Raw genomic sequence first — 17918 nt, forward strand, 5'->3', positions numbered from 1 at the left:
ACTGTTCAGCAGGCTTTTAGCGCCATCTGGGGGGCAGAATGCCCAAATAAAAAATATCAGTTGAGTGAAACCAGACTATATCAGTTTCACTAGGTACTAGGTAGTAATGGTATGGTCCCAGTCCTTAGAGTATATACTCTAAGTCCCAGTCCCACACAAATGTATATAATAGATATAATACAGTATGTTCATTTTGACTGGGTTTGAACAGGAAAGTTGCATAGTGCAGCTTTAACACTGACAATAAGCTTTAGCCATCGTAAATGAATGTTGAAATAAGTAGAAGCCACCAGCATTCCAATCCAATACAAATTCATTTATAAAGTACATTTAAAAACAACAAACGTGTTGTTGTAAAAAAAAAAACAGCAATAAAATAATAGTTTAAAAGACAAAAAGGACGACACAATAATAAAAATATAAAAAGAAGTGGGAGAACCACTAGGACATCAGGAGTGTTCTAGTAGACCGCCTCATCTATATTGTCATCGCTGTCATTGTCAAAGTCCTCTCCGTTGTCAAAGTATGACATGATGTAGTCAGTCTCCTGCGGAAACAAAACGCCAACAACAACTAATAAAACAGTGAACGCCATCTAACAGAAGGAACCAAAATTACACACAAGTAAAAACAATGATTAATAAACTACCAACTAACTCAGAATTATTATGGTGCTACAGTTGCTGCATTGATAACTAGTTAGTTTGCCGTTAAGACATAGAAGGGGTTAATCCATTAATACCTGGAATGCACCTGTGCCACCTTAGCTTTTAACCACTTTTAACCATTATTTTAAACTGTTGGGAAACTGTTGGGAAAATAGCAGATATCCAAGATATCACAAGCTTGTAGATCTTTGAATACATATTCTTTCTCTTTGCTTCTGGGGTGTCCCTGAAACAACATTATTTCATATCGGGGGTCCGGCGGCCAAATACATGGGGGTCCTTGACATGAAAATGTTTGAGCACCACTGACATAGAAACATATTATTAACAGATTGTATTTTTTACAATCGACCTCAGATCTTAAGTTGAGACATAAAAGGGTTCAAGAATACCGTTGATGTTGGACAGAGACCTTGCATCTTCAAATTTAAACTTTTACATTTCTGGTAAATGAATGCCCTACATTGTTTTGCAAAAGTTAAAAGCTGCCTGCACGCCCACATTTGTGAGCTTGTAGATCTGCTATTTTCAGAGTGCGACACCTACACACAATCTAAGCATAAAATGACTTGTCTTCTTAGTTCTACTGATCTCTTCTCCATTACTTACTACCGGTATATCTAGTCACAGTTTTAGTCATCATTGCTTAGCGTTATTAATAGTTATTTTCGTCATAGTTTTAGTGAGAGTGTGAGAGACATGCTCCTGCTCTGCATCTACATCCCCATTCGGGACTGGTGGGTTTATTTTTGGATTGTCCGTTCTCACCCGGCAGCAAAGTTAAAACGTCCGCCCCCCCGTGGGATTTGCATTGGCATAACGCAGAAACGGGAGGTGGTCAGAGGTATGCTGGAATGTATAAGCATCAGCACCAGCTTTGTGAAAGTGTGCATAGAATGGCATTCATAACAACACCTTTATGGTTTTGTATTTTGTGTGTGTGATACTAGACTTGTAGCTAGAATATGAGAAATAGACGTTCGCCACGGCAACTCGTTTGCTTTAGCTCGCTCGGTGGTGGCTCTCGTTGCTCAGGTTCGCTTGAGACGGCGCCCCTCTGTCGCAGTCTAAAGCCCAAACCACACCAAAGTGTCACCATGCAACTCCTCGCAAACCAAACGGTTGCGAGGAGTTGCATGGCGACCCATTGGTATGGTTTGGGCCATTGAATTGAATCAGTTGAATCACTCGGGTTGACTTGGGTCGACATACAACAAGACATGTCACACCGCTGATAAAACCATCTCGTCCCGTCTCAATCCTTCGGTGTGGATTGGGCTTAAAACTATAGGGAGGTGGTGATCAAGGGGCCAGTGAGGCACTCCAACGTTGAAGCGCTGGGCCCTAGTGGTAAGAGGAAGGACTGCAGGCGGACCCGTGGCGAGGAAACCCCGTGCAACCGAGCGCTCAATGTTAAAGCCCAGCTGCACTTCCGCATTTGTGAAATGCTGAATCGGCGAAAAAACGCGGAAGTAGACGGTCCTTCCGTGTGCTTCAAAACGCCACTGAGCAACTTCCACTGACATGAGTAGCGGAGGGGGCGGAGCTTCGCACCAGATCAGTCTCTATCCTTTTAATACTCTATGGTGGTGATGCTGATGATGTCATTACCTCCTCCAGGTCCTCCTCGTCCAGCTCCTCCTCCTCGGCCTGTTCTTCTTCTTCGTTGGTTTTCTTCTTCTCCTCCTCGTCCTCGTCTCCCGAGTTGACCGCCATCTCCTCCTTCTTCTCTAGAGTCTGTGTGGAACGGGGCAGGAGGTAGAGAGGACAGACACACAACGGCGGTTTAGGGCAGTGGTTTTCAACCAGTGGTCCGGGGACCACTGTCAAATTAAATACAATGTTAATCTCAGTGCATACACACGATTAGCAATGAAACCTACCTCCAGTTTGGAAAGAACCTCCTCTTTTGCCATGATGGATTTTTTCACTGCTTTGACTTGAGGAGGTGGACATACTGGACCCGCTGAAAATAAACAGACAAGTACTAGGCTTAAATTGTAACTTTAGAAACGTGCAGACAACCACAAAACACTTATACTGTACGTTGGTTTCTGAAAAAAACTATTTTAGCATAAAACTCTTGAGGGCATGCGCATGACATCATCATCATACCCGGAAGTACCCGCCTACTAAATGGCAAAAAACTACTTTCTCGCCTTGACAGCCCATACATCCAAACAGAATGCATTGATGCATCTGATTGCATTAAACTACGTTAAACTCACTTTGCCAGACACTTTGCCACTCGATTTTCCACTCACTTTATGCATGCTCTATTGTGTGGTTTGTGACCATAGACTGTAAAAAATATGGACAAAGCGTTCCGCGGGTCTAACATGAACATAAAATGAAGCCTGTCAGTCCTTGCAATGGAAGTCGCCATCTTTCTAGATCCGTTTGGGCCCAGCTGGCCCATTGGCTGGCCCAGACAACGAGGCGGGACTTCCCCCCTTCTTCTTTGTTGGTTTTTATTTTGACTCGAGTGGGTGGGGGATCCCGTTCATAGACTATAACGGTAGCCACGCCCCTCAGAACATGTGCGACTTTATGGTAATTTCTTTTATAAATGGGACCATAATTTTCCAAAAAGAATATTATGACATTAGAAATGAGACTTTAAACTAGTGACTGGAAGCAAAAAGTATTCATGACCATGTTTATTAAGGTAATACAGTCTAGGTGAAGTTGGGCCCAAATACATGGACTTCTATGGGGCTATGGGTTTTTTTGAGCCCAATGACAGCGCCACAACAACTTTAATTAACAACTTTAATTTCCTTAGTGGCTTCACAAAATATCTGTCTGACTGCCCCCCTGTTTGTGACGATCAGGTCCAATATTGAAGTGAACATGGAGCTAAATGAGGATTCAGAAGCGGTCCTGTTCACGACCACTCTTCCAATGGAATAAATAGACTCCAACCTGCTTCCCGTCTCCTAAAAATGTGTTCACCCTCTTTACGCATATACAGGAAGTAAACCCGACCGGAGTATGGCTTCAGAGTCTTGCTATTTCCGTCTTGGGTAGAACACTGTGCAGAACACTAACGTCACCACATTTGGAGCGACACCACTCTGCACTGAAGGTTCACTCCCACTCCTATACCAAATTTCAGGCTGTTTTTTTATTTAATTTTGAAACCAAAACGGTTCGAGGTTAGAGAACCAATGGCCTAGAGGAGACAGACTGTCAAAAGACTGTCAGATGTATGATACATCTGACATTGCATCCAATTCAAGTGACTACCAACTGTACAAACGTAACGATTCTTACCTTTTCTCTGAGACTTTCTGACTTTGATACAAAGCTCTTTGGGTAACCGACTCCAGTCTGAAACGCGCGCGTACACAGAGAGAGAGAGAGAGAGAGAGAGAATCAGTGGTCATCTAGAACGCTATTATTTCAAAATAATTGAATAATAAAACAAGCATTATGTGATATGTTAAACTTGACACAGTGGCAGTCATTCCTCACCTGGGCTCCATTCGATGGTATTGTCCCTGGGCTCTCCTTTGTGGTATTTGTCAGAGTACCGAACCACATCTGAAAACATAAATATCAATGTTAAGCAAGGGATAATCAACGGGTCATTATTGAGCGATAATGATACAAAGCGTGAATAAACCCAACTCAAAGGGTGATCTAAAAATCAGCAGTTCTCAAATTTTTATGCGAGAACACCTACTGAGTGGCAAAAAAACAAGGTGTATGGCCTTGACAGCCCACACATCCAAACAGAAAGGTCCTATCTGATAGTATAATTAATATAATCTGATTGTATTAAACAATGTTAAACTCACCAACAACAACAATTTAGAAAGAGGTGGTAAACTCTAATGCTCAGTCTAGATGAGGAGGGTGTGTACATACCATAGACTGTAAAACAATATGGACAAAGCGTTCTCCGGGTCTGATATGGACGTAAGATGAAGCCTGTCAGTCCAATCGCCATCTTTCTAGATCCGTTTGGGCCCAGCTGGCAATTGGCTGGCCCAGACAACGAGGCGGGACTTCCCCCCTTCTTCTTCGTTGGTTTTTATTTTGACTAGAGCGGGGGATGGATCCCGATCATAGACTGTAACGGTAGCCACGCCCCTCAGAACATACTCGACTTTATGGTCATTTTTTAAATAAATGGGACCATAAATTTCCAAAAAGAATATTAGGACATGAGAAATGAGACTTTAAACTAGTGACTGGAAGCAGAAAGTATTCATGACCATGTTTATTAAGGTAATACAGTCTAGGTGAAGTTGGGCCCAAATACATGGACCTCTATGGGGTTTTTTGGGCCCAATGACAGTGCCATAACAGGCCATTATATGAAATTTCAGGAAGTCAGGATTTCCTAGTGGCTTCACACAAATCCAGCCTCACTGCCCCCCTGGTACATACTCTCCATTGTCGGTATCAGCAGAGAACGTGGGAGCCTCTAGGGAGGCCAAGGCCTAGGTCTTCCGGCCTAGGGCGTGGCTGTCAAGTTGCACCTATTGGCATGTGCCATGTGGCATAATTTAAAGCAAACTAAAGCATCAAAAGTAGCAGATCTACAAGCTCGAAACGCGGCACGATGCATATCAAAATGGAGATGCCAAACCTATGTTAATTAACGCTGTCGATTACTTTATAAGCTTTCTTAAGAGGTGCGAATGGTTGTTTTTAATCTGTCACACCTGGCTCTTGCCAGACAAACATTGGGATTAGTAAGTGTGTGTGTGTGTGTGTGTGTGTGTGTGTGTGTGTGTGTGTGTGTGTGTGTGTGTGTGTGTGTGTGTGTGTGATCACAAATCGATAACACGACAAGGTAGACACACTCTCACAGACACAACGCATGCAGCTCAATCAAGCAACTAGTCAAATGGCTCTGAACTGAACTAGTGGAGCAGGTAGTGCTCCACAGCGCATCCGTCCGTGTCCCACCTCTAGTATACCACTGCATGTTCAGGTCCTTTCCTGGGTGTAAAAGGAAGGGGTTGCAATACATGGTTTGGTACCTTTCCTGGATGTAAAAGGAAGAGGTTATATGGTTCGGTACCTTTCCTGGGTGCAGCTCTTCTGATGTAGAAGGGCAGGGTCTTGCAGGCAGCTCTCAGCTCCTGCTTCAATGCCAGCATGTACTCTACCTCCTCTCCCGTCTGTAAGGGGACGGTCTGGGCTGTCATGGGCTGATGGAGAGAACACACACACGCACACACACACTTAGATCCCGAGTCAGACATGTGTACACACCGCACATTCCACAACAGAATTTCGTCCAAACCACCACTTTCCAACGCCGATGTCTGTGCAGCGGAAAGCTACTTTACCTTTACAGGGAACAGGGACAGACGTTTAAGGGAACAGGGTTAATACTTACAGGGAACAGGGACAGACGTTTAAGGGAACAGGGTTAATACTTACAGGGAACAGGGACAGACGTTTAAGGGAACAGGGTTAATACTTACAGGGAACAGGGACAGACGTTTAAGGGAACAGGGTTAATACTTACAGGGAACAGGGGTGTGGGTTTGACAGCGGTAGGAGGAAGAGCTTCTCCTCTCCCGATGCCCAGATCCTCCAGGTTAAAGGTCATGTTGGTTCGACCACGCCCCCTGCCGCCGCCGCGTCCAGCCATGATGCTGCTGCTCAGCGATCATACAACACTGTCATGAAAAGCACAGCATTGAATGATTGATTGACTGTAAATTGTATTAACAGTTTGTTGTAGTAATGGGTGCAGTTCAAGGAGAGACTAAATCTAACAAACAAGGATAAAACCAGAAAAAAGACTTGTTTACATCAGGGTCCTCCATTTTCAATTAAACAGAACATTTAAAGACATACAAATATACACTTCTATGCATAAATGTTTATACAAACAGATCGGGAATTTCTATTTGGATCAATGGGCTGTCAATGGAGGGTATTGCAACTATAGATTCATCCCATTATAAAACAATCTAGTGTTACAAATTGCAGCTATGATACCGCAATGAAGGAGAAATTACACATGACAGTTACTTTCCACCACTGTTACCGACTACTACAGTTCTTAATTTCATCAAGTACATTTACTTAAGTACTGTACTTAAAGTGAAATGTTGCGGCATCTGTGCTTTACTTGAGTATTTCCAATTTCCAATACTTTTACTCCACTGCATTTCATTTAAGATCCAAATATTGTACTTTTATTCCAATACATTCATTTGAAAACTTTAGTTACTAGTTACTTTGTAGATTTAGATTATTACAAAACATACATTAACCATTTTACATTTTGATTAATACACTGCATGATGTTTTTACAAAAAAGCTAGCCTAAGATTTAGACTCTCATAGATAACTTGTGAATATTATCTAAATTGTGATATTTAAGTATGTAATACTACTGCTACAGTAGCAATGTGAGTGCTCCTTCGAACCAATGATATGTCGGACCAAAGTATGCTCCCCGAGTAATTCATCCTCCACCACGGCCACAGCATGTAAACAGATTATATTACAGTCTATTATGATGATGTCAAAACAAAACAAGGACAGAACAGCTTAAGTGTCACGTCTCCTTACCGTCTTGAGTGTTATATGAAGGATGATCAATAACCTGTAATATATAACAGATGATGCAACGTGCCGCTATCTGTGTGTGTTACTGTGTTTATTCACAGCGGATGTTTTCACTGCAGCGCTCTCCATGTTGGTTAGTCCGTCTGCATCAGACCTTCGACTAGAAACGTCATAATGCTTATGGTTCCGACTTTCCGAGTCTTCCGAACTCTGTCTCAGCCTTGCACAATTACACATTTTAATACTAGTCATTAAGCTACTAATTAATATATGAAATTAAAGTGGGTCATGTTTGCACGTTCTGCGGGCGGCAGGCCGTATTAAAGGGCCACTTCACCCCTTTTGCAACCAGATCTTATGTTAATGATGTTTGGGAGACAAGAAACACTCTACTTGGTTTTTTACGTGGGTAATATGTGTTTTTAGATATTTTACTTAGTATTTCAAAGTGTCCATGGGCTCCATGATGTCATGGACAGGACACTGGGCCCGGCTCACTCAGCTGGGCTCACTCAGCTGAGTTAGAGTGGGTGACAACATTATCACATGAAAAGATGAAATTACCTACCTAGGTTCCATCCTGGAGGCCAATCTTTTTTTTTTTGGAGGGTCCACATTGAACAATGTGGACCCTGTTGTAAACAAGTGTAACGCTTAATTGGGTCGTCCACTCACAGTTAACAGTCTTTGTATTGAGTTTGTGCTTGAAATGTACTTTAATTCTACAAACTGTTAATAAATATTTTAATCAATAAAATAGTAAAATAAATATCATACTGCACCTTCAAACCGCTCTGATAATGCAAGGGTTATACAAGTCACACTCAAGAAGTAAATTGTTTTGACCTTTATTAAACATAGCTTGCAAGAGATAAATATTACAAAGTTATTTCCTCCAAAATTAGCTTATTTTTTCAGTCAATGCATAATTGTTATCAATCAACTGGCAGTAATCAAACAGCATTAATATTTTTCTTTGACTTTTTTTTAAAGACAGTTAAATATCAAGAATGTGCAAAAGGTTAGGACTGATGGTCAGAAGGAAAAAAAATACTTCCATTTATTGTCAGATCAAAATCAATTTCATCACTTCGTCACTCATTCCTCAAATGTTTATTTGCAATATTCTGCAAAAGAATATTAAAAAAAGAACTACACTGAATTTCAAAACTTACTTTTTTGCAAATAAATGTCCCTGCATTTGAAATGATAACTAAATATGCCATCTACTAGGAGAAAATGCTAAAAATGAAATATAAGATATTGTTGCATTTGCGTTGCCAAGAACAGTGATCATTGGTCCAGATAGGTCACATGACCCTTTTAAAACTGACCCCCCCCCCCCCCCCCCCCCCAACCACTCACTTCACACGGGTAAAGGTAAATGACTTATTTTGTATCAATTAAACACCCCATGAAGCCTTGAATTCATAGACATTTCTTCGTTTGTCACATTCCTGAGCCAATTATTTGAGTAAAAGAGACTCCTAGTGAGTCTCCTATTACTGACCGATGACAACAAATCTCCATGAATTCAAGGCTTCGATTAGCCACAATTTGCAACACTACATGTTTTTATAATGGGTTGAATCTAGTTTCAGCACCAGCCATTGATAGCCATTACATCCAAACAGAAAAGTCCTATCAGATTGTATTGCACAACATTAAATTCACCAACATCGCAGCTGTATGGAAAGCTTGAATTATCCTCTTTCCATCTGCAAAGTGTTTGTTTAATAAAAATCCACCGTAGACACCGCAGAGCTACTTTCTGTCAATACATTGTTACATTCCGTGCAGGTGATAATTTGGAAGCGCTCACTGCTCGTTGGAAATCACTCAACGGCCCTGCGTACCACCTGTTTTGAAGTTACACATAATGCAGGAGGCAGTAGGACGTTGCGTTATTGAGTTATTGAGTGTGTGTGCTATAACTATATCATGTGTATGACAATGAAATGGTCAATTCAAATGTGATGAAGGTACAGCCGTGCGTAGGGTAGCAGGGTTCCAATTGGCCTCCTGCGCCGTTCTACAAAGAACCTCGTGTGAATCAATGACCACGTTCTTGCAAACGCTAACTGGTCCGACAGAAAAGAGAAAGCAAAAACGCACAGTAAAAATTATCAGTTGTTCGTTTAACTCTGAGAGTATAGGGTTGGGATACCGGAAGAACCAGATCCATCACTGATGACTGAGGAACCAGGAATCGATTCCATCACATTTGGAACCTTTCCGGAACAGGGTTTTATCACACTGTCAAAGCTGGTATGTGGACTTCACGTCTCCTATACAATTATACCAGTGGTTCTTGATCATTTCAAGAACCACTATAACTCTGAGTGTATACACATGGACCCGTAAGGGCCCGTTTGGTTCCATTTGTATACTCAGAGTTACAGACCTGTAAGGATCCATTTGGTTCCATGTGTACACTCTCAGAGTTACAGACCTGTAAGGATCCATTTGGTTCCATGTGTACACTCTCAGAGTTACAGACCTGTAAGGATCCATTTGGTTCCATGTGTACACTCTCAGAGTTACAGACTTGTAAGGGTCAATTTGGAACCCTCTAGGAATGGATAAATGGAACCGTTAAGGAATCGGACCGTCAAGGAATCGGAATTGTTACTCCAATCCAATCCTAGCACAGGGTACAATTAATTTGTTTCATTTGTGCTCAGCATTACAAACCGAATACTGAGAATTTTACTGTGCAAGGGGGGGGGAAAAATAAGTCTAGATTTATAATCCCATACATTTTGCACATTTCTTACACAATAATACACAGTGATCACAAAACGAAATGACAAGCTTCACAATATTCATGGCTTTTGTTGGCTTTTCTACACAATATACAACCATTTAAATTGGAACCTTTTTCAGTACAAGGGGAGGAGAAAAAAAAAGCTTATGTACAATAAGTCATTATTACTTCAAACCTAGCAAATATCGTGTCATTTACATTTTTCAGTTTGATTATGTTTATGATCATTTTTTTTACTTCATTAGAAACAAAACAAAACAAAAAGAACTTAACTGAGTTCAGTAAAACAATTGACATTTAAAAAAAAAAACTAAACAAAATGTAAAAATGTGACATTTCGAAAATAAACAGCATTTTAAATACAAAGGCGTCCCGGATGCTTTTTTTCTTCTTCTTTTCTGCAAAAGGAGAGCACAAGAGAGACGAGAGTGATATCCTTTTTTTTTTTTTAAATGGTCGGGTCGGTGAAAAAAGAAAAGTTGATAGGGGTGGGTGTTTGGATTAAAAATACAATAACATATGAGGTAGAGAAAACGTACCCCGACATTAAAATTCATGAAAAATAGCTCACCATCCAATTTGAACCATTCCACCAAAAGGGAAAATAATTGATTGCTGATTTTTTTTTTTTAATTATTATTTCTTTTCAATATATATAAATATAATAAACCAAACCAATATCTTCCAAATGTAAACTTCAATTTACATATTGCACCTATGAATTCAATCCTATAGGTAGTTTCGCTATTAAAGTTTTGGAGCTACAGTTACATTTGGTGATTTTCATTCTAAATGTCAGCCGGCGTGAACGACCCCAAGTCCAGAACACATTCACCCTAGTTTGGAACCCTGCACATCGCAACACACATTAAGACTCATTTATACATTAAGACTCATTTATACTCATACTACCTGTTGCTTGCCGACAAGAAGAGATTCTTAGAGACTGAGTCCTCCATTGTGTTGTAGGTGCAAACAACACAGGTATCACCATTGAGTCTGTGACATAGAAAGTGATACATTGTTTATGTGCGGTGCAAAATTATGACCTATTTGAAGCCCGCTATTCCGGCGCACTGCCATTCTGACGGGCTTAATACTACAGCCCTGTCCCTAACCGCATGCGGAAGCCATGTAGTCGGAGTGACGGTGCATCAGAATGACACTCTGTTCCCCGTATGGTAGTGTCATAGTGCCGGGATCTGCACAGTGGTTGCGCATCGTGGTCAAGCATGGACAATAGCAGGTCTACAAGGCCACAATGCGCAGCACTAGCAGGCTTGTAGACCTACCTTTTTCAGCGAGCGACATGGCAACGAATTATAAATCAAGTGTTCGTCAGAACCAAAGAAGTGCTGGTTGTTATTGTAGCAAGGCCATGGATGTTCTCACAATGCTTTGAATTTGCATCTGTGCCGTTACAACCAGTACAGGCCAAATTTAGACTGGCTTTCAACTCAGAAAATACGCTCCGACATGTTTTGTTTTTCCTTTTCTTTTCTTCGTCGTCAAGCAACATGTGGCCATGTAGTATAAATAGTGTGTCCTACAGACATGGAAAGTTTACCTGGTGTGTTGATTGAACCAAGATGGCCAACAGCTTTCATCCCAGACAACTTGGTGAACATGAATCCACTGAAATGATGGAATAGGCTCTATGTCTATGCATATGGTATACGCCATTTTGGAAATAAATCTTACATGCAGGCCTCTTCTGACTTCCTTCACAGGTGTTACCAATGATGCGAGCATGGAATCCTCTTCGCGTTTGAGTAAGGACGCACTGTGATTGGCCAGTGCACTTGTGCAAGGACACGCTGCGATTGGCCAGTAGCCACTTTGCCTGGCAGTCGGGGCAAATGCTCTCGCCAGAACATGATTTACTATTCTATCCATATCAGATCACAACTCGAACGGAGTTGGCTACGTGAACTTCGCAATGTTCGACACGGCAACTTGTGCGCTCTGTGGGGTCTCTTGTGGATCAAGTTCGCTTGAGACGACGCCCCTCTGTTGACCAGAATGGAACAGAGTCTTCATTATAATCATCGGAAACACCAGTGAAGGATGTCAGAAGAGGCCCGGAAGTAGACTATACCTGTATAGGCCACAGAACCTTGCCTTGGACCAAGAATGACAGGTAGTTCTTTTATCGATTCCGACATAAGCGTATCACTGTCAGTCTTGGATGCCAACTCCAAATATTCACTGGGCATTATTTTATAACCACTTGAACCAAGGTCACAACGCGTCGAAATTGGCACATTTTGGCGAACGATTTGGTTGCAGATGGTTGGGGTGGGGGGCGCGCAGTCCAAGTACAGTTAAGTTGCAACTCGGGCTCATTTTACTAAGTATAGAGGGTTCAAGTGGTTAATGCCCAATCTTCTCCATGCATGTACAAATTCAAAACATGAAGTGCTTACCCCCGTCATTCCGGGACGCTTGTTGTCCATAATATTCTCTATGGTTCAACAAAGAAGTACTTATAATTATTGTATTATATATGTATTCCTCAGTGAGTGCAGTGGCGCTGTTGTAACAGGTGAAAGCCGGTATGACACTCCTTGTAAACAAGGAAACACAGTATACAGTGACATTCAGCCACATACATACAGTATTAAAACATGTATTTATTGAACAACATGGAGCGTTATGGACGTCCGGATGAAAGGTAACATCCGTGGCTTCAGGGTACGCATTCTATACTTTGAAAATGTATGGAGGAATACGGGCATTAAACATGGACTTCCAGTGGATGTGTGGCCGGGCATTCAGAGATGCACAAATGTCAGAATCGATGCATATCTTTTTTATCTGTTGGTCCAAGGCTAACGCAGACTCCAGACAAACATGAGAAGGAAAAGAGTTGAACGTGGTAAATCAAAGGTCCCATGCAATATATATTTTTGAAAGTTCGTTAACCGGGTCCCGTCTCAAACCTACCATTAGGAGCTTTACAAACTCTACTGTAGCCTTGTTCTGAGAGAATCGCCGACTGAATGTCTAAATAATAATAATAATAATACTGCACGTTGACTGAACACTGACAGAAATGTCTGACATAACTGCAAACGTAGAGAGGAGAGGTAATGAGGAGTGCTTTCTGCATGGGATGGGAACCCTACCTATCAAACCTTTCCATCCGAACCTACTGCATGAGCAGACATTTCCATTAGCTCATAGCTAATGTTTTCAAAGAAAGACAAACGAATAGATACAATAACAACACCTCAGGCTGTGTCCACCAAAGAGGTTTTCTCTTCCAAATGGGAAAGATGAAAATATTTCAACCCTGGCCGACCAGATAAAATCAGCAGACGTGAAAATTGGCAAGTGCAGAATTCGGCGCTCAGCGCCTCGTTGCACCATTGTAAACAATTAAAACGTACGCTGGCTATAGGCCTGTCACAATTACTACACAATCTCAACTGATTGTAATCTTTTGAGACAATCGCAATTACTTTTGCATCATCGTTTCCATGCATCATTCTGTATGAATTCACCTATTGAAATGTTTTATATTTTCAAACATTTTCCAAAAATAGCAGAAATAGTGGATCTACTAGCTTAGGCAATTCCAATTTAAACACTTTTTTGAAAGTAAAATATTAAATATGACGTGTTTTGGCCTAATATTGGTACTGGCTTATCGGACAGGTCTGGACAGGTCAAATAAATATGTTTCGGGGCCACCATAGTGTAGCAGTTAGAGCACATGCATTTCGTGTCATGGGTTCGAATCGTGCCTGGAGTCAACGTCAGCAAGGGCATGTGGTCGCAACGGGTTCCTAACACCAAATCAAATGGGTTCAGTTCAGATCTGAGACATTAAGTCTCCTCCGGAGGTGCATCTGAAGCCTGTCCTAGACATGAGTCTACAGACGGATGATGATGATCAAATAAATATGTTCCAATGTTCAGAGCCAAAAACACAATTATTGAGTGACAATTAAAATGTCATAATGGACAACCCTAACACTGGCCTCAGGGGGAAAACAATGCCTTGGTGGACACAGTGCTTAACCACTTAAACCGAGTCCATCGGCTAGTTTCACCGAAACTTTCCCCACAATAACAGAAAAGTAGCCATACAAACACTTCTTACAATACACACATCTCTGTCCCAACTCTCTCATAGACAAACATCCAAACTTAGGGGACACTCCTTCCCTTGTCCTTTTTATTTGTTTTTTGCTTCCCAATTGGAAATATGAAAAGTGCTCCTCTTTAGTGAGGTGACTGGTGTGTGTCCGTCGCTCACACCCCAAAATGATTGACCCATGTCTCTCCTTTTTATTAAGATATCACCGACATCCATCAAGCTATGCGTTTATACATTAACCATAGAGATATTTTCATAGTTTTGTTTGTTTCTTTTTTTGCTATTTCGATTATCATTATCGTCTCCACGGTGACGGGTTACCTCTGAGGCACATCACCGCTTTTATGTAGAGACGCCGCGAAAAAAAGCAAAACAAATGAAAAAAGGATTAAAAATAAAAAAACCCTGCTAAGGAAAGAAACAAGAACAAAGTGGGTACCGGGTCTCCGTGGTTCAGGTGGCACAAATATGGACACCTGTCACTTCCAGATAAGATGAGTCTCCTCCTGGTTTTGGACAAGAAAAAGAGAAAGGTACCATAAGGTAACTGCTGGACAAAAAGGCTTCGGAAAGTCTGCCGAAGGCTTCGGTAAGCGAAGGCATTTTGAAGGGGTTTAACAGGAGACGCTGAGGGGGAGGGGAGGGGGGGATCTGTTTTAGTTTGTTTCTGTCCTGTTTACAGTAGAGCCGTAATTCTCAGATGGAAATAATGTCAAGGACCTCCATAACTCTGAGAGCGTACGAACTGGTCCAGAGTCGAGAACTGTAAGGTCTATTTGGAACCCCCCTGAGGGTCCCTGGACCGCACTTTGAGAACTACTATAGTAAATCGTCTATTAGCGAGTGGAGGCCAACTTAAAAACAAATAAAGATTGAAATAGCTAACCTTTCATGAAGTGCATATTGACCACAAAAAACAGAAAGACGAAAAAAAGGAGCATTGTAAAGCTAATCTGTAATAGTATGTTCTCCCTTCGCTCAAAAATAAATACAAGTGAAGTTAGAGGGGGAAAAAAGAAGAAAAACACTTACTTATCCTACTGCTTAACAGAAAAATGGATAATGAGTAATAATAATAATAATAATAATAATAAAGGGGGGTTTGAAATGGTTATAATAGTTTTTGCTATAGGCTAGCTCTAAAAAAATCTGGATGCGCTGACAAAGTGGGGGTGCGTCCAGGGTTTTTGCCTGCTTGCTTGATTGCATGATTCTCATGGGTTGATGTTTTTTTTTTTCCATTCACTTTCTTTTTCAGTAACTGTAGGCACACGGACAGGCACTGCATGCGAAGGGCCGGGGGGGGGGGGGTATGAGGGGGGCTGGTCGTCGCGGCTGTGTGTGTGGCGTGGCGTGGTTCCATTATTTTTGCCCGCTGATGGACTGGGATATGGAGCGTGGTGGGATCATGTCCAGAAGGTACTCCCTCTGTCTGTCCGCTAGGCTGGAGCCCTTATGACCAACCGCTGCCTGGTTCAGATAGGCTATGTTTAACCCTGAAGAGAGAGAGGCAGAGACAGAGAGACAGAGAGACAGAGAGACACACAGAGAGAGAGAGAGAGAGAGAGACATTCAAGTACAGTATATTGTCAATGTTGTCGGGTGGAAACTGCAAAGCTACAACTGTAGCTGCAATGACACAGTACGTCACTACGTGTGAGCAACAGATTCTGCAAAGCAAACAAATTATGCTGTGATCTTTGCATTTTGGACATAATGAGGTTTCTACCCGACAGAGGAAGGAAATTAGAACCATGTCATGTTTATGAATTTAATACATAGGACCCAAATGGAAACAGGACCGCAAGGACTTTTTTAGGTGCTATCCTTTTAGACCAAGTGTTTGACTGTACTCGTGCCGTTTACATTTCTGTCTAATAATGTAATCAATCAATCAATCAATCAATCAGAGCTGATTTGTAGAATGGGCCTCAGCTCAAAAAAGGTTAAAATAATGAAAATAGCTGACACGTTGTGACCTCATAGTGGTAAATCTCCATTACTTCTGTATGACACTCGTATGATGACCTAGTCCTAAGGCCTGATATGGTCACGCCTTGTGACATGACGCCTTGTGACATCACGTCTCCATATATGGTCAGTGGTTACGCCTCATGACATCACGCTTCCATATAATGGTCACGCCTTGTGAAATCACGCCCCCATATATGGTCACGCCTCATGTGACATCATGGAGATCCTTATATTTCCATATATGGTTGTCCAACCACTGTGGTGGCTGTGACGCAACTCAGACTTGTAAATGAACCAAGTTGGTACAACACATGGATCTCCATATGTGGAGCTGACTATCATCACCTGGATCTCCATATATGAAGCTCACGACACTGACCTCATCAAACCCTGGATTGCCATACATGGAGAAGACTGACTGGATCTTCACCTACATCTGCATATGGAGCCGCCCAGCAAATCTACATCTGACCTCACTGACATCAGATAAATACTTAAACTCGTGATTCTCAACTGTGCCGTAGTAAGAAGCTCAGTTGTTTCAGACCTGAAAACGTCAATTTAAAAAAATCCATATATGGGCATAACAGGGATTGTATTAGGCTGGGAATGCCCATATATGGAGATCCCTGATGTCATCAATATTAAGCCCATATATGGGAATGTCAATATATGTCCATATCGTGATAGTCTCATAACCAGTGTGGTTGCCGCGATGCAAGTTACACTTGTAAATGAACCAAGTTGGTACAACACATGGATCTCCATATGTGGAGCTGTCTATCATCACCTGGATGTCCATATATGAAGATCACGACAGTGGTTTGACATATTAAAGATCTGAATATATGGAGCCGGCCAGCAACTCTATACCACTGACCTCACTGACACCAGATTCTCAACTCCTATAAAAGATATAACGAGTAAGACGCGCAAACGCGGGAAGCGAACGCAGCTCGTACATATTTGGGTTTTGGACGTATAGCTGCTTTGGGGACTCCTTATATGGTGCCCCTTTTGTGCCCATATATGGAGCTGAGTGGACCTGGCCCCTTTTGTGCCCATATATGGAGCTGAGTGATTGCTGATGCAACACACTCCATATTTGGATAGCGGGACAGACACACGGACAGACAGACAGACAGACAGACACACACACAGACATGATCTGCTAGGTCTCATAGTAAGTGCTCACTGCGTTCGCAATAAGATTAGTGTGCGTGTATTCTAACCGGGGATATTGTAGATCTGACGTCTGCTGTCGTGCTGGATTCTGCTGTTGCTCCCGCCGGCTCCACCCACTCCTCCGCCGCTGGCGCAGCGCTGCTTGGCACTGGCGCTCATGTTCATCAGGCTGCTGGTCAACGACAGCTGCGAGGCCTGGGCGAAGGTGGACAGCACGCCCCGCGCCGAGCTGGACAGACCCCGCTGCATGGACACCTGCGGCTGGGGAGCCTAGCGGACACACACACACACACACACACACACACACACACACACACACACACACACACACACACACACACACACACAGTAGACCAATCAGAGGCAGGCGGGGCGTTACCATGTCTATGCTCGGACGTAGAATAGATATACGCATGGGGAGCACAGAGTCTGACATCAATATCAGTAGAGGGTGCTATAAGTTCATGTACTTTTTATTTGCATTGTAATCCCCATAGGGTTTTTGCAGATAGCCTAATTAAGAACCGTTTGAAAAATAAACAAATCAACCCGGCCGTTTCACTCAATATGGAAGAAACCAGTCAAAACGTTAATGTTATTGCTGCTGACAGGCCTAATGATTATTATCAATAAATCAATATAATATTATATCCATATTATCCAGCAATATGAA

The 17918-nt window shown here is 42.1% G+C and overlaps 2 protein-coding genes across 4 annotated transcripts in view; both read right to left on the reverse strand.

Annotated features, from left to right (window-relative positions):
• Nucleotides 1-301: 301 nt before the first annotated feature.
• Nucleotides 302-7352, reverse strand: LOC308331533 (DNA-directed RNA polymerase III subunit RPC7-like). Of its 2 annotated transcripts, none has more exons than XM_080786999.1 (8): nucleotides 7218-7352; nucleotides 6160-6313; nucleotides 5707-5836; nucleotides 4146-4214; nucleotides 3945-4001; nucleotides 2552-2634; nucleotides 2280-2405; nucleotides 302-547 (listed from the first exon to the last, which is right to left on the reverse strand). In XM_080786999.1, the coding sequence occupies exons 2-8, from the start codon at nucleotides 6283-6285 to the stop codon at nucleotides 461-463; spliced, it is 678 nt and encodes a 225-aa protein (XP_080643125.1). In that variant the 5' UTR covers nucleotides 6286-6313; nucleotides 7218-7352; the 3' UTR covers nucleotides 302-460. The 2 variants fall into 2 exon arrangements, with proteins under 2 accessions (XP_080643125.1, XP_080643126.1); XM_080787000.1 differs by having other exon boundaries at nucleotides 2552-2629; nucleotides 3943-4001.
• A 694-nt stretch (nucleotides 7353-8046) lies between these two features.
• gatad2b (GATA zinc finger domain containing 2B) overlaps nucleotides 8047-17918 on the reverse strand; it is a 51030-nt gene continuing 41158 nt past the window's right edge. For both annotated transcript variants that reach the window (XM_080787919.1, XM_080787920.1), the window contains 2 exons: nucleotides 17293-17515; nucleotides 8047-15582 (listed from right to left, as the gene is read on the reverse strand). In XM_080787919.1, the coding sequence (XP_080644045.1) occupies nucleotides 15449-15582; nucleotides 17293-17515 (357 nt within the window). In that variant the 3' untranslated portion in view covers nucleotides 8047-15448. The remainder of the gene's footprint in view (nucleotides 15583-17292; nucleotides 17516-17918) is intronic.

Source organism: Protomyctophum bolini, assembly GCF_963924005.1.
Source record: "Protomyctophum bolini genome assembly, chromosome: 17".
Taxonomy (NCBI): Eukaryota; Metazoa; Chordata; class Actinopteri; order Myctophiformes; family Myctophidae; genus Protomyctophum; species Protomyctophum bolini.

What these genes read in the sequence shown, in the direction of transcription:
- LOC308331533 (XM_080786999.1), bottom strand. Translation starts at nt 6,285, where the DNA reads ATGGCTGGACGCGGCGGCGGCAGGGGGCGTGGTCGAACCAACATGACC. An exon ending in CAGAAAGTCTCAGAGAAAAG is followed by an intron (nt 2,635 to 3,944) that starts GTAAGAATCGTT and finishes GTTTATTTTCAG; the next exon opens with CGGGTCCAGTATGTCCACCT. An exon ending in ACGAGGAGGACCTGGAGGAG is followed by an intron (nt 548 to 2,279) that starts GTAATGACATCA and finishes TTGTTTCCGCAG; the next exon opens with GAGACTGACTACATCATGTC.